Source organism: Triplophysa rosa, linkage group LG18 (genome assembly GCF_024868665.1).
Source record: "Triplophysa rosa linkage group LG18, Trosa_1v2, whole genome shotgun sequence".
NCBI lineage: Eukaryota > Metazoa > Chordata > Actinopteri > Cypriniformes > Nemacheilidae > Triplophysa > Triplophysa rosa.
In genome coordinates, this window is record NC_079907.1 from 8541723 (window position 1) to 8557870 (window position 16148).

General features: G+C 38.8%; 1 protein-coding gene across 1 annotated transcript; it reads right to left on the reverse strand.

Moving 5' to 3' along the window:
• Positions 1-52: 52 nt before the first annotated feature.
• On the reverse strand, positions 53-15609 carry tbx21 (T-box transcription factor 21). Its single transcript, XM_057358772.1, has 6 exons — positions 14816-15609; positions 5166-5320; positions 3827-3948; positions 2827-2985; positions 2457-2518; positions 53-2234 (listed from the first exon to the last, which is right to left on the reverse strand). The coding sequence occupies exons 1-6, from the start codon at positions 15355-15357 to the stop codon at positions 1451-1453; spliced, it is 1824 nt and encodes a 607-aa protein (XP_057214755.1). The 5' UTR covers positions 15358-15609; the 3' UTR covers positions 53-1450.
• Positions 15610-16148: the final 539 nt, after the last annotated feature.

Below are 16148 nucleotides of genomic sequence, written 5' to 3' on the forward strand. Positions count from 1 at the left end.
GTACTATGCAAGGTCAATGGGGAACATTTTTGGTGTGAACTATTCCCCTAGCTAAAATGAATCAATATTCAGATTATGAATTTTTGTATGTTTAAGTTCTTTTATCCTGTTATCTTAGTTTATGGTATAAAAGAGTTTAGTTTTATGTGGTGACATTTGTTAAACTATAAAAAAACAAGTCGCACTCTAGTCTGCACACTAATGTCCTCTCTGACTTATTAACCTTTAACTTTCTTTCAGTTTGTACTTTTTTTTGTCTTTATCGCTCTTGTGAAGTGTTGTGCAGTTTTATGTGCTTGAACATACAAGAGGACTGATGCAAAAGACATAAGTACTTTATTGTGAACTCTGTTCTTTAAACTAAATAGAGTATATGTAGTCTAACGTTTGACCTCCTTTAACCATAATATGTCTGTCTATTAAAAGATAGAATCGCAGCTGGTGCATAGAGCCATGCTGTTTTAGACACCGTGGCTATTTTATTTCAGCATGTGTTGTCTGAGTGGTCTAGGCTTTGTGCATTGATCGTGCTAAAATATAGATTGTGTAAGGGACAGTTTACCAAAAACTGAACATTCTTTCATTATTTACTTACTTTCATGTCATTCCAAACTTGTATTTCTTCTGCAGAAAACAAAAGAAGATATTTTGAAAAACGCTGGAAACCAAATAACATTGGAGCCCATTGACTTCCATTGTATGGAGCTCGAAAAGCTGCTTACTTACAATGGAAGTGAATAGTGACCACTGCTAGTCCAAATCCACTATTATTTTATAGATGCAGTTTGGACATTCAGCGTAAATATATTAAAGTCAGTCACACGGTTTTTGAACGACATAACACTACATTGGAGTCTTAATTTTTGGGGTGAACGGTCGCTTTAAGGGCAGATGAGAAATGTGCCGAAATCTATTTGATCGTATGTTTGCGTGTACGTGTGAAAGAGTGATGCGTGGGTTTTGCGAGGTGTTTTCGTGTCTGCGTTTGATGAGGGGGACGAGACAGTTCCTTTGGGGGAGTGTCAGCAGGTGTGCTGTGAAATCTTTAGCTGCTGATGCGTCTGAAGTCGCACAGGTCTGTCTGTGTGTGTCTTCAGGCAAGTGTCTCAATGCAGTCACATCGTCTCGGCTCTTACGGTGACCTTCAGAACACCTCCACATGACCTTAACCCCAGACAACTAGCACATGAAACACAAAGCACAGAGGGGCCACCGAACATGAAGCAGAGATTATTGTAATGTCTGGCACTATACAGAGAACCAGTTTGGTGCCTACACACGAGTCTCTTCACATTGTAAAATGCTGTGAATCGGTTGGCGCTTTGCTCTCCATTATGAGACCAAAACCTATTTCATGTTTTGCGTCAATAAAATTTCAGACAGGTGGGTCCATTTGTGCTTTCAAAAATCGAATTGGCTGTATTCCTCGCTTGCCACATAAATCTGTTTTTCAGTGAGTATAGAAGCCATAGTAGCCCGCGTCACTGCAGTTATCCTTCTCGCATGCCTCCGCACCTCGGTTTGGAGGGGAATTCTCAGTGCTGGATGTGTACGGCGATACCCGCCTCTTCTTGCTCTCCCCTCCTTCGAACAGACCTGAGTCACCCGAGTCCACTGATTTCACCGAAGGGGCTTCCATCCAAGGGTCCTCCCCCGACTCTTTGGACTTGTCTTGGAGCAACGGCTGACGCTGGGGCTCCAGTAACGACGGGGAAGGATGGAAACGTGAGTTTGTTGCTGATGGAGAGGACATTGTAGCTGGAGAGGAGATGGTTCGAAGCCAGTTGAGGCTGGACCCAGGTTTCCCATGATGGGGGTGGTTGAGGTACTGCGGTGAGGGCCTGCCCGAACTCCAAGCCCCCGAGCTGGCACCAGACACCGGACTGGAGGCAAAGGGGCTTTCGGAGTAGTAGCTCAGCGGGTGGTGGGAGGAAGTCTGAATAGGGAAGGGTTTGTAGAGACTGTTTGAAGCGTATTCGCCATCGTACGTGTTAAAATTGGGCGGGACCCCCTGCTGGCTAGGCAGGTACCAGCGGCTGTGAGGGCTTGCGGCGGGGTCTTTGGGGCATTGCTGGGCCATGCTGACCGGCTCACGACCGTAGAACCGACTCTGAGGGAGGGGGCTCATGTACTGGTCTGAGAGGTAGGGCTGTTGGGGGAAACAGGTGCCCGGGAGGAGCTGCTGACCCTCGGTTGGGGATGGCGTAAAGCGGTCGGAGTCAGGTGGGTACAACCTGCACGAGGAAAAGCAAGGGTTAAAAAGTCAACTGACTAAAGTCCTTCTGAAATGTTAATACAAGTCAGTCTTAGGAATATAGCTTCATGCTTTGTTAATTATAGACTTCCAACGTCATTTTTCTTAACAACATTGCTAAACATTTCTTTATGTGAGAAATCTTCAGTAGTGCTCCGCGGAGACCACTTTTGCTTTATTAATTTTTTCCGAGCTTACTTACGTGTCATAATTGTCCCTGAAACCTTTGGCGAAAGGGTTGTGATCTATTTTCAGCTGAGTGATCTGTGAAACAAATGGCAGTGGAAGGGGTTGGAAAAAGGGCAGGGAGAGAGAGAGAGAGTAATGTCACACGGGAACAAGAAGTAGGGTCAGGAAAGAGACAAAGAAATATTGGAAAATCATTTAATTCATAATTTATTTACAAAAGTTAAAGATAACAGCTTCTGAATTCACAGTGTTCATTCCGAAACATAACAAGGCGCAGACACAACACGGCTTCATCCTACACTGTGTTTGCTGTAAGTTGTGGGTATTATGCTGATTAATTTGAAAATAAGCCCACAGCATATTACGTTACTGACACTACTTACATCTGCATTCTGATAGGCGGTGACGGCGATGAACTGGGTCTCTGGAAACACAAACGTCTGAGCTTTTGAGGTCAGGAAGGGTTCTTCCGTACCATCCTCCTTCACCTCCACAATGTGTAGACGCGGTTGATACTTATGAAGTGACTGGAGCACTATCATCTGTGTTTCAGAAGAAGCAATTGTTAGAGAGGGTGTAAAGATATGCTGTGGCATTACAGGAGCAGCCTATATTAGGAACAGTTCTAAAATTCTTAAGTTGTTCCAAATCTGTATACATTTCTTTGTTATGACGAACACAGAAGAGAATATGGAAGAATGCTTGTAACCAAAGAGTTCTTGGCCATCATTGACTACCATAGTAGGAACATTTCCTTTGTAAATTTCTTTGTTCTGTTGAACACAAAAGAAGATATTTTGAAGAATGTAAAGCAAACAGTTCTAGGGCACTTTTGACTACTATTGTAATTTTTCCTACTATTGTAGTCAATGGTATCCCCCATTTTCTGTAAAATAGTCTTTATTTTATATATGCACAATTTAGAATCTTTTAGACTGTAAATCGTATTATATTGTATTGTCATTGTGTTGAATGTCTGTACTAGAAGCTTCCAACACCAAAGAAAATTCCTTGTGTGTGCAAGCACACTTGGCAATAAAGCTCTTCTGATTCTGATTCTGATTCTGATTCTGGTGGCCAAGAACTGATTACACACAGGGTTACATGGTTACATGCATTCCTCCAAATTTCTTTCTCTGTGTTTATCGGTACAAAGAATTTTTTACCTTAATTGGAACAACTTGAGGGTGAGTAAATGATGACAGAATTTTTATTTTTGGGTGGAGTATCCCTTTAACTTTGCTGGTAGAAAGTATAGGCTATAAATGTCTTGAAATATCTTACTTTACATTTAGTTAATGTATTTTAGTTATACTTTATAAGGGATACATAGATGACTCAGGTCTGAGAATGGTATTGTAAGACCTTGCTGGTGAGCGGTACCTGTGCTACATTGTTCGAGCTGCCTTTGTTATTGGTGAGTTTCAGTTTGCCAAAGGAAACTTCCTGTCTCATCCAGTGATTCCCAATGTTGGGAGAGTCTGGGTGCATGTACATTCTGTTTCCTGTAAAACACCCACAAAAAGTCTTTAATATAAGGAAAATGGACATAACTACAAGAAAATGTAATGCATAAGTTGCATAAGTTATCATGCATAAGTTCACTACAGTGAAGGGCTACAGTAAACAAAACAAAAAATCAAAATGCATGCTGTTCTGGACATCTCTTTGAATGTGTGTAAAAAAGTTAAAATCTTCTTTTACATTTCCTAAGAGCAATAAAAACGCACAAAAATCCTCACTCAATGGGATAGTTCACCCAAAAATGAAAATTCTGTCATCATTTATACTCACCCTCTTGTCATTTCAAATCTGCATGAGTTTTGTTCTTCTGCAGAACACAAAATATTTCAGAGATTGTTGGTAACCGAACAATGGCGGTACCCATTCACTTGCATTGGTTTTGTGTCCATACAATAGAAGTGAATGGGTACCGCCGTTGTTCGGTTACCTCCAAAATATGATAACAGAATTTTGTATTTTGGGTGAACTACCGTATCCCTTTAAGCCGCCAAAATTCATGCATGAAAGGGTTTATTATTAATGTTTTTAAGAACCATTAAAATGATGTACTTTTTGTTATTTTAAAGTTAAAGCATTTTCTTCTATCCATTTAATATGTTTACATAGTAGGTAAGGTTTTCTGTTTTCTGCCCAACATGACAATACGAGCTAAATAGATGATAAATATAGTAGTAGACTATTTTATTTCTTTCATTTCTTTATAAATTAATATATTATTTGATGCCATTATTTTTGAAATGAAGTTTGGTGAGTAGAAATTACATCAGCCGTAAAAATATTAATGTATTTGATTTATTTTGCACATTATAACACAAGAGGCATATTTTGATCTTAGAAATGGCTAAAGAACTGATCTATATCCGATTAAAAATGATTCTGGAAATGTACTGGAATTGGCTGCAATGTCAAGCGTTTGACAGGCGCGCTAACATGCGATCATACTGATCATAGTTGCAGTGCAGAGCTGTTGTGGTGGGCCGCATGCTTAGTTCCTCTGATTGTGGCGTACAGTGGTATCTGAAACACTCATGCACTTCTAGCCACAAAAAGAAAAGCGATCCGGGGACGTGAAGTTTTCTGCATTGCTCAGAAAACACTCACACTGTGAAAACCACAAGGCTGATAAAGACATTTATCTTTTTTGTAGGCTTTAAATGCAGATAGTGGCTAGAAAAGCCGGTGTGTGTCTGTTCGGTACCTGGCATGTTTCCTTCTGCTTTTCCGCACTGAACCCATTTGCCCCCTTGGTACCTCCAGTGGTGCTGGTCAGCGAGAATCACGTCGACATATATGTTGTAATGAGCCACAGGGTCCAACAAGCTGATGTTGAAGCTGAGGAAGGGGAACATCCTCCTGTTAACAGAGAAAACATCAAACTCAGTGAGATTACAGAGAAATGAATTAATGTCGCTGCAGGAACATACTGTTGGGGTCAAGATTTCTACACACATGAAGTTTAAAACAACTATGTGGGAACAGACATTGCAATAGAAGGGCATTTGGCAGCAGTCTGTGTGTGAATCTTTAATGTGATCATTAATAAAAGATTTGGGGAGATGAAGATGCAATAAAGAAGGGAAGGTAACCGGGATGTCACGGTGTCCTGAGGTAGTGCAGTTAGGGTAACGTAGGAATCTTTCTGCAAGGAATGTGACGTTAAACAAACCCAATATTTGTGATGGAACGCACATTTACCATCACACTTGTTTTATAGATGGCTAGAACAAAGCCAAAAATGTTATGTGCAAACTAGTTCACGCATAAATTCTGTAACCATTCACTCACCCCCAATGTCATTCCCATGTATTTTTATTGGAGCTGAGTCTCCATCCGAGTCCATTTCTTTACTTTTTATTTAAATTAACAGCCCCGGTCACTATAAACTTGTTGCATGACTAATAATCTGACGTTAGGGTGAAGTAATTTGTTTGTTATGTTTATAAGAGAACGGATGTCACTGAGGAAGTTAAGTTGACACTTTAACGTAAAACGTAGTTCAGCATTTAGAAGTTCTTGTAGTTGTGAATAAAGAGTCAAGAAAAGTTCAAAACTGTCACGGAAAGACCAGCATTTCAATTGCTGACAGATTAGGAAATGACAGAAATTTTATTTTGGGGCGATCTGTCCCTTTAAGAAAAACCTCAATACTATTCTGCTTTCAGTCTCGGTAATACACTTCAGAGATGTCTGTAAGCACAGTGGCATTCGCATCGCATGGCTGCCTCTCATTCAATAGATTCTACAGTTGTAGTCTACTGCTCAAGCTTATACGTTTCCTCTCAGCTGGATGCTCCGGTCAGGTGACACTGTAGAGCAGTTGTCTGCTCGTATCTGCGTCTGTGTCATATTAATACATTGAATTGGATGCACACCAAATCATTATACTGTATACAGTACATATCGTGATTGATTCAAAAGTATGTTTTTTAAAAATCTCTTACTTCTCTCTGGCCCCTGCACCTGTAGCCTTGCTGAGAGAAACCATAAACTTTTTTCCAGTGAGAAGAACGTATGGGGTCATATTTGAATTAGTTATGCATGTTATCAAAGGGCACAGAGGTACCACCTCAACACTGCAAATGAATATGAATTTTTTTTAGGATCTAATGTGTGTGCAAATGAACAATACATTATTGTGAATGTATTGTGATGTAATTTGTACTTTTTAAAAAATATTTTAAACGTTCAATATTTCAACGAAAGCGACACGTGTGTGTTATGGTACTGCAGAATGAAAAAAGTTGAAAATCAAACCCTACAACAATGTAAAACAATTCAATTACACGTCGAGATTGAAGCTTACTTGTTTTGTCATTTAAAGGACAATCAAATTTCATGCAATTGTATGGATCAGTTATTTGGCACTTTGGTGCCTTTTTGTCTTTTATAAATCTTGACAACCACAGACAAATCACTGTGCACTTTGGTGGTTTGAAAAAAAAACAAATACATAAAATAAAATAAAAATGGTTTAAAAGATTATACCTCTGTCATTCTTATAAATAGCAAGGAAGTTGATAACACTTTTATCAACAAAATTTGTACGGCATTTATTCATCTTAATGTTAATTTCAGTATTTACTTATACATTTGAAATCAAAAGTTGTAGCTGTTTACATTAGTTAATGCACCATGAATTAACAAGAATAATTGTTTTGGCATTAACTAACATTTACAAACATTAATACAGGCTGAAAAACTATAATGTTCATTGTTAATTCATGTTAGCTAATGCATTTACTAATGTTTACAAATACAGCCTTACTGTAAAGTGTTACCAAAAAGTCAAATAGGTATGAAACAACATAAGGGTTGTGAGTATATCACTTTGAGTCAAATACTAAAATTATTGTAAAGTACTTTATTACAATGCACGCAATGACCCATTAAATATCTAATCTATAAGCAAGATCCTCATATTTGCAAGATACAAATGTTCCGGTGTTTGCTTGCTCCAGAAAGAGCAAGTGGATCAACTCCGTGTAAAGAACTACAAAATCAACATTTCAAAGTGAAAAAAGTTTCACTTTCACGGTTTCTCTTTTCAAGTAGGGTAAAGGACGTATGTCGAGGATCAGAGCACACAAGAGCAGGACCGACTGCCCACACGCAGGCAGCTGTAATCAATCATCATTCTCAGATGGACTCCTGGCATTGTAAAGCCTTGTGGTGGTGAAGAGAGCGAGCAGGTGAAGGGTTTCTTCTTCCACATCAGTTGTCAATATAAGCGAAAACAGAAACCAGAATCGTCGCTGTATCGTTCTACACTCACTGCCTCCACGCTCTGACTTAAAACCGTACCGTCTGTGGCAGTCACTTTCCTCATCTGACTGAGCTTCAAAAATTGTCATACTTATTTAAAATGAGACATTTATAAGAAATCAGTACCTAGAGATGGGGAAACCAGTAGGTTCACCACTGAAAAAATGTTTTGCATGAGTGGGAGGTTAAGGTTTTGACAAAAGTTAGAGGTTAACCTTTGGAAACTTGACTCAGTGATGGCAGTAGGTGGCTGCCAAACAGAATTGCCTCCTCTGCTATCTAGGACTATGTTCAGTGTTCACTTTACAGTTTTCCAAATGGTTATGTACAGTATTTCCCCTTTGCTGGTAATGCTGGTTGCCCAGCTGAATCAAGCAGCTGTGGTTTGGAATGTGGTTGCATTTAGTTTTTAACTGGTTTAAACCATGTTCCAGAAACTATTTTAGCTGATATAACTGGACTGCTTTAAGCTGGACTGCTTTAAAGGTGCCGTGTGTCATTTTTTGGTGGACAGAAATGCAATGTAATATACGTACACAACTGTCTTCAGAGGTGTCTAAAGACTTAACATAATGAAGCGCTATGTTTTTATAATCTTAGAATGAGCTATTTCTATCTACATACACCGCGGGTCCCCTTACATGAAATTCACCATGTTGTTTCTACAGTGGCCCTAAACGGACAAACCGCTCTACAGAGTGCGTTTCGTAAATACGTTATCTCCTTCGGGAAAGAAGTAAAAACACGACGACATCTTAGTTCTGTGTCAGCCACCGTAGTGCTTCAAAAGGGAGGGGTGGAGTAAGCTGTTGGTTGCAATTCACAACCTCACCACTAGATGACGCTATATTTCATACACTGGACCTTTAAAACTACAGTTAACCAGGGCTGGGATGATTGTGTGAAAGAGATTCTCAGAAGAGAGAAAGGGACATTCGAGAGGAAGAAAAAACCTGTTTGATATCAATTTAGGATTTTTCTCCTTGAGTACGTTCACTGATTCACCACGACAGGAGGTCAGGTCCAGTTTATGTCTGTACTCTTGAACATCCGTGATGTTTACATGCCAGTCTGCTCTTGCTTGTAGCCGCGGTCTGAAACCGGTTTTGTACACAGCTTTGCCTTCCATTTTGTAACATCTAAAGGCAAAGGCAAAACATCCACCTTGACGCGAGCAAATTGGGATTTACAGAAAGCACGGCATGTTTACGCGGATAGAGGGATAGTTGACCAAAACATGAAAGTTCTGTCATCATTTACTCACCCTCTTGTCATTTCAAATCTGTATGACTTTCTTTCTTTTGCAGAACACAAAAGAAGTCATTTTGACGAATGTTGGTAGCCGGACAAAAGTGGTATACATTCTATTGTATGGACACAAAATCATTGCAAGTCAATGGGCACCGTCATTGTTCGGTTACCAACATTCTTCAAAATATCTTATTTTGTGTTCTGTGGAAGAAATAAAGACATACAGGTTTGAAATGACAAGAGGGTAAGCCATTATGTGAATGTGGTCACGTTCAGCAACCCCTAAAAAATTGCTGATGTTGGAGAATTGTCATAACCGTACAGATGAGCTTGAAACACATCTGCTGATATACAGTCTCTTAAAATGGAGCAGTCAGTAACCACAGTTACATTCCTCATGTCAACAGACAATCCCTTTGATCTTTATGTTGTTCTACTACCGTCACAGCTTGTTTGTTACTGTGGGAGCTGCTTGTTGAGATTCTGCAGGAATCATCCAGATTCAGTGAATCTGCTTTGTGGTGACCGGTGAGAGTTGAACAGGTAACAGAGTTGGTTGTTTCTGAGGTCTTGCTTTTTGCTGCAAGACTTGCATGCACTGCCATATACAGCTGAACAGGAAGTGATTTGTTAGTTTAAAATAAAACTGCTTAAGGGCTATAAAAGACAAAAATGTATTCTCACCTTTATAGCAGAGAATGAACAGAAGATTAAGTGGCATGGGAGAGAGAGTTTTTATTCATTTTATTCAATTTAAAGTCCCCATGAAATCAGAATTGACCCTATTTTAGGTCACATTACAAGTTTTGTGGTGAAGTATTTATCTGTGCAAGTCAATCTACACAAACAATGAGAAAGTCAATCGCGACTTCTGCTTCATGTGAACTTTAAACTGATCTTTGAGCATCATAATAGCATGTAAGTTTTTCTTGTGATTATAATTTTTTCGTGCCTCAAAATAGCTTGAATATACACCTCGCCTGATTTAGTATACAGGGATTCTTGAATATCGCTGCTGTGCTTCTGAAACCTTGTATCTCCATATTTCGTGATTTTGTTTTCTTCCCATAATTCATTTTTATAAGTCGTCCTTTATGTTTGTCACTTGGTTTAGCAAATATCTAACCAAAATAAAGTATTAAAAAGTGCATGTCAACTTTGACAACACAGTAATTAATCATTTAAAATGTTTTTTTGGACATCCGAGGTTTCAGAAGAACTGCGATGACATGCAAATTTGTCCCATTCTCCACTCAATCTCGGACCATAGATATACAGTATATGTACATAGATGCCGCATTCAACAGTTCCAGACACGTAGCGTTTCACAATGCACACGTGTGCTTTTTTGGCGCTGATGTTAACAGGTTCGAGCATTCACACTGCTTGTGTGAGCAGTGCGTGCTGGCGTTGCAAAAGCAGAGCTGAAGCAGCACTGCCATGATCGTTTCAAGTCTATGCATTATCCTTACACTACATAATAGGTCAGACTACCTGACTACCCCAGTCGATCAACTGTGTTAACATGATTGGTTTCAGGTGTAAGATGTAGAAACCCGCGTTCTCTGAGACTGTCTTTAGAGAAAATACTCATTGCTTTGAATGTTGAATTTGAACATGGTTTGTCTTAGCATATTAAAGGGTTAGTTCACCCAAAAATGAAAATTCTGTCATCATTTACCCACTCTCTTGTCATTTCAAACCTGTATGACTTTCTTTCTTCCGCAGAGCACAAAAGAAGATATTTTGAAGAAAGTTGGTAACCGAACAGTGCCGGCACCCATTCACTTCTAGTATGGACACAAAACAAATCCAAGTGAATGGGTGCCAGTTAACATTCTTCAAAATAACTTCTTTTGTGTTTGAAATGACATGAGGATGAGTAAATGATGACAGAATTTTTATTTTTGGGTGAACTATCACTTTAAAAACACCACATTTATTTATTTTATATTGAGTGGGTACTACAGTGGGCCCGTAGTATTACAGTGGTCCCGAAAAGTACTTGGACACTTAAGGCACACTTAGAAAACTTGAATGCTGTTCCATTATAAAACAAAATATCCAACAAAGTGGGACTTATTTTACAGAAGGAGAGCACGAGCACTGTTTTTCAAGCAAAACAGTTTGCAAAAGTAAGTTTGGTGGGGTTTAAATTTAAAACAAATACCTTGTTTTAAATTAAATCAAGTAGACACGTTCCGGTTGTCAAACTTAGTGAAACATGTCCTTGGTTAATGTGATGACTTGCACCTGTGGTTATTCTGCTAGGGCACCTATATGAACTTGAGGGTTCTAGTAAAGGAGGGTTTGCACCTTTTGTTTGCAGATGCTATGATACAGTATTTGTAAGTGGGACTGAATAGATAACTGCCATTTATTGATTTACTTCAACGTAAAATTAAAGGGAGGGCAAGTGATGACAATAAATGATTCATGCACAGCGTTCTGCTTCATTGCACTTGTTGTACAGTCATTTCTGTTATACCGTGAGAGTGTGTGCTTAGAAATACATATTTCAGTTCATGTTCATAGAAAATGTAGACCTCATGCCATAAACAAATGCTAGGAAAATTTTAAACCATTTGCGAACGTTCATACGGGATGTCAATCCACTGAAGCAGAGAGCCAGTTCTATTTACACTTAAAGCAATGACCCATGACTTCTCTGAGAATGGCATTCACCAAAAACTGTGTCGGAACCTACAGTACAAACCATGAATCTACTGATTCAAATCTCTCACACAAGCATATGAGTATACTCCTCCTCTTCCATCATAACAACAAAAGACACCAAAAAACCTAGTTCCTCTTTTTAGGCATATAGTGTAGAAGCATATGACATTAGAGAGTGCTGTCTGAACACATTTTTGTTAGTATTCATAAACCACTGAACATGGAGTGGAATGGATCTTAGACAACATCTGTAGTTTCATATCCCACCTACTAATGTTCTGTGAGGTAATATTTTTTTTAATTTCGGTCTAGTTATTAGTCTCATTTGACTCATTTCGTAGCCTTTTTTGGCTCTAAAACTACCACGAAAAGGCAAGACACCACACCTACACCAATCTATGTATAGATGTGGTGGCCCCATGCCTGTTTAAATTTGTGAAACCTGGTGTCAGGGGTAAGGTTAGAGGCCAGTTTTGGAGTTATACTTGAAAAGGGCCGACGGCCTCTGCTCTCGGGCTGTGGGTCTTACAGCGCATTTCAAAGCTCTGACTCGGACTGCACCTCAACTTCTGAGGAAATGTGCTTCACTGCGCTCGCAGGGCACCAGACCAGAGGAGAGAGAGAGCAAAGAAAAAGCGAGAAAGAGCGAGAGGAAGAAAGTGAAGATAGTTTCATTCATTTCCTGCACTTCAAAGCTGCCTCCATGGTGTGCATGGCCATCACAGTCTCGCTGGTGCTCAACCAAGTTTACCCCCAAGCGCACAAGCCCCCCACCTCCTCCTTACTTTTCCACTTCCTGTCTTGGGCAGATTTACCTGAGCATTGACGCTCACTGGCCATAAAAATCACTACCTCAAATTCTCAAATAATAAAAACATAAATGTTGTGATGCGCATAAAATCACAAACAAAGACATAAAATAATAGATTGTGTTAAATTGCATGTGATGCATTTTAATAAGGCTACACTAACTGACGACGTTTCTGAAACAAAGTGAAAAGGTGACTTCACAGATCAAGTATAAACAGGAAATGTAACGATTCAGATGCAACAATTATTCATCAGCGGTAGTCGTGGAAGCTCAAAGACACTGAATCAAAACAAGCAAAGTCGTCCCGCTTTAACAAGACTGATCAAGCCTAACAATTGTTACACAAAAACAAACTGAACGTTTTATAAGGTATAACGCCTTTAGTATGTTAATTAATTGAATTCTTTAAGTCTAACAACACATAACAACTCACAACAGATTTAACATTCTGCCAGCCACTTTTTATTCTTTTACTTGCATTCCATTTCATTTGCTAACATAAGTGTTCAATGCAAAACAATTGCATATTTGAGTATATGCAGAATATACAGTTTAATTGTGAACTGACCCTAGCTATAATAAAACATTGCAAAAGGTTTCAAGACACCCACTAGTAGGTTATAGTTTACATCAAACATTTTGCATTTCATGCTACTCACAATTATACACACAGACGCACAACTGTATACGTATAAGGGTCAACACCTTAAAAATATCAATATCAAAACTATCTAAAAGGAAGTAAAATCAAAAATCTATTTTAAAAATATTCAAGTCTACATTGGAGTATTTTTCTCTTCATTAAGGTGTGCACAAAATAAAGATGCTTATCAATGATTAATATGGCAGCAGTGGGACACAGAAAAACAGTGAGCCAAAGTTTTAATAGCGATGTTATGGTCAAAATTTTAGGCTGTAGAAACACTGCAAGAAAAAGATTTGCCACCTTTCTGTTTCAGCAAGGTGGATTTCCAAGGGTCAGAGTTGCTCTCATTTACCTTTATTGTGAAAATATTTAGACTGATAAGCAAGCGGTTTAAAATCTTTTTTTATATTTATGTTACCAGTCATATATCTCCTGACCATCTCAGAGTGCTGAACATATTTCAAACTAGTTTCAAGTGCTTTTACAATGTTAAAAACGAAGTTCTCATATGTTTTAATACATATATTTTGGTGACTTGTGGTCGGCTTATTCAAAAGAGTTATACGCAGCTAAACAGCAATTATTTTCAGAATTTATTTCAAAATTAAAACCATTGTTACTGTCCCAAACATGCTTTAAAAATTCTACTTGGAAACAATTATTTTGTTTTAGAAGTTACTGTATCAAACTATTTTGTTGCTATGACTGTATTAAACTGCATGACTTCAAAAGAGCTGCGAAATAGAATTGTTGTGTATTTTGTAGATTAATCATCAGGGATGAGGTTGGATATTAATGCTATCAAAAGTTCCCATAAGCGTCCTTGCCCTCTGCGGTCTTTAGGGACCGCCAGCAGTTTATCAGTGTCACATTGTCTCCAAATGACCGTTTACTTGATATTAAATTGCATTAAATTAGACAAATGTCAAAAACAAGCATAAGCTTCGATTTTGATGTTTAACTGAATTGTTTTGTGTTGTTGATTAGTTAGATTTTCCACTTTTTTAGTTCTACCAGAAGTGTCAAATTGTCTCCAATTGACTGTTTTCTTGATAATTGCTCAAATAGACTACAAATAATTATATTTAGAAAATTCTTTAAGAAACAACTTTTCATAATATTGTCACCTTTAAAAAAAGCTTATCTCAAATATCAGGGAATGGCACAATGTTATTTTAAACTTCTCTCCAAATTGTTACAGTCAATGAGCAAACAGATTTGTGTCAAAGTGCATAGTGACAGAATTTGACATAATTACCACAGTATTTGTTTACTTTTGACAATAACTGAAACCAAGCCGCGGTCTGTAGAAAAAAATGAAGGATTTCACAATAAATGCCACTCTTTTCATGTCCCTTTAATAGACACTCTAAATTTAATAGACAGTGTTCCATAGCATGCCCACCTGCCCTGGCTGGCACCGCACTCCAGCTACTTCATGCATCTCCTCTTCATCACTTCAATGACATTTGACGTAAATTGCACTAAATATATCAATGACAATGTGAGCTGGTAATGAGTATGAGGAATTGACATTCATCGGCTGCAGCCATGGCGGTATGACCAGTGTTTAACAAGTAAAGTGTAAAACAATTGTTATGATCCACTTGCACGCGTAAAAACGTGCAGGCGCATTGGACACTTTACAGAAATGTGACATACAGTGTATAAAAAAGTGAGGCGAATAATGAAAGCTGCTTACCGTCCCTGTTTCGTTATAATCATCTCAGTTTGATATTTGTGGAACTTTGCCCATAGCGGATAGTTGTTAAGAAGCACTTGGGTCTTCCCCGACACCTGTAGACCAGGTATAGAGTACATGGGTGTTCGTGGGTACCCGTGCTGAAAAGGCGCCGGGTAACCGTCTGCGCTGCTCGGGTAAACGTCTTTACCGTTCGTTGAATATGCATCCGCTCCGGTCGGAACATAAGTCTGTCCCGTCCCGCTCCGGGTGTTGAAGTGACAGCTGCCGAGAGCAGCCGGTGCGTAAAACCTCCCCGTCTGCGCTCCGAATCCGGCGGAGAGACTTTGGTGGTGGTCAGGGTGAAACGGCAAAGATAAATTGTCCTGTCCGTTATGAATCGAGTCCTGATAATAAAATCTCGTGTCTTGAATGCCCATCTTAAAGTCCGTTAACTCCCGGTTTCGGTGCAGGTGGCTGTTTAAATCTGCGTCTTTGCCGAAACTTTGCGCGTCTGTTCCATTCAACATATTGAGATAAAAATCCCTGCCTATGCCGCCCATCTGCAGCACCGGTCCAAGTTTACCAGCGGTTTCATAGGTTGACTGTCCGTATTCTTTAACATTCAAAGTACATTTTAATAAGACTAATTAAATCAAGCTCTCTGGAAACTTAAGTGCCTTTGCTCTCATAAGCCGTTTAACGTTTGAATCATGTCAGCCGTGCGCGTCGGTTTAATAAAGGCTACTTTGGTATTTTCCCTATGATTTAACTCAATATGTTGAAGACATTACTACTCTGTGTTTTGAACAGCAATCGGACCGATTCAAACACACGATACGCCTCTATGATATATCCATATCTCGAGTGGTGATTGGTCCGGAGATGGGCTTTAAACTCAGACTGGGCGTGATAGGCTTGCTGCTTTAGGACAGGGGGCTTTCCCTTGTTTGCAGAGGCTTTACTTCTGCCTAAATAAAAGTGATCAAATTTATATTTTATTTATATAAATAGCCTATTCTAAAATGTATAATAGAATAGAAATGAATTAGGTTTCTCACTAATACAAAAATCAAAGACGGAAGGGATAAATACATCACTTTATCATTATTATTTAAACTAATTATAATATTTAGACTTATCCAGTTGTCTTTTAGACAATGCCAAAACAACGTTTAAAAAAAGAGGTTTATTTGATTTTCTCTAATGATCATTAAATAAAGATGTTCGCAGGTGTCCAGTACACAACAGACTTACTTTTCTTATCACATTTACGCATTTGGCAGACGCTTTTATCCAAAGCGACTTAAATTGCATTTTACTACTATACATTTGTTAGTAAGTATGTGCAATC

Bases quoted from the DNA above. Each gene is read 5' to 3' on its own strand.
- tbx21 (XM_057358772.1), bottom strand. From the start codon at position 15,357: ATGGGCGGCATAGGCAGGGATTTTTATCTCAATATGTTGAATGGAACA. The intron at 3,949-5,165 runs GTACCGAACAGA...GGTGTTTTACAG, and splicing joins AGCAGAAGGAAACATGCCAG to GAAACAGAATGTACATGCAC. The intron at 2,235-2,456 runs GTAAGTAAGCTC...TTCCTCGTGCAG, and splicing joins TTCAGGGACAATTATGACAC to GTTGTACCCACCTGACTCCG.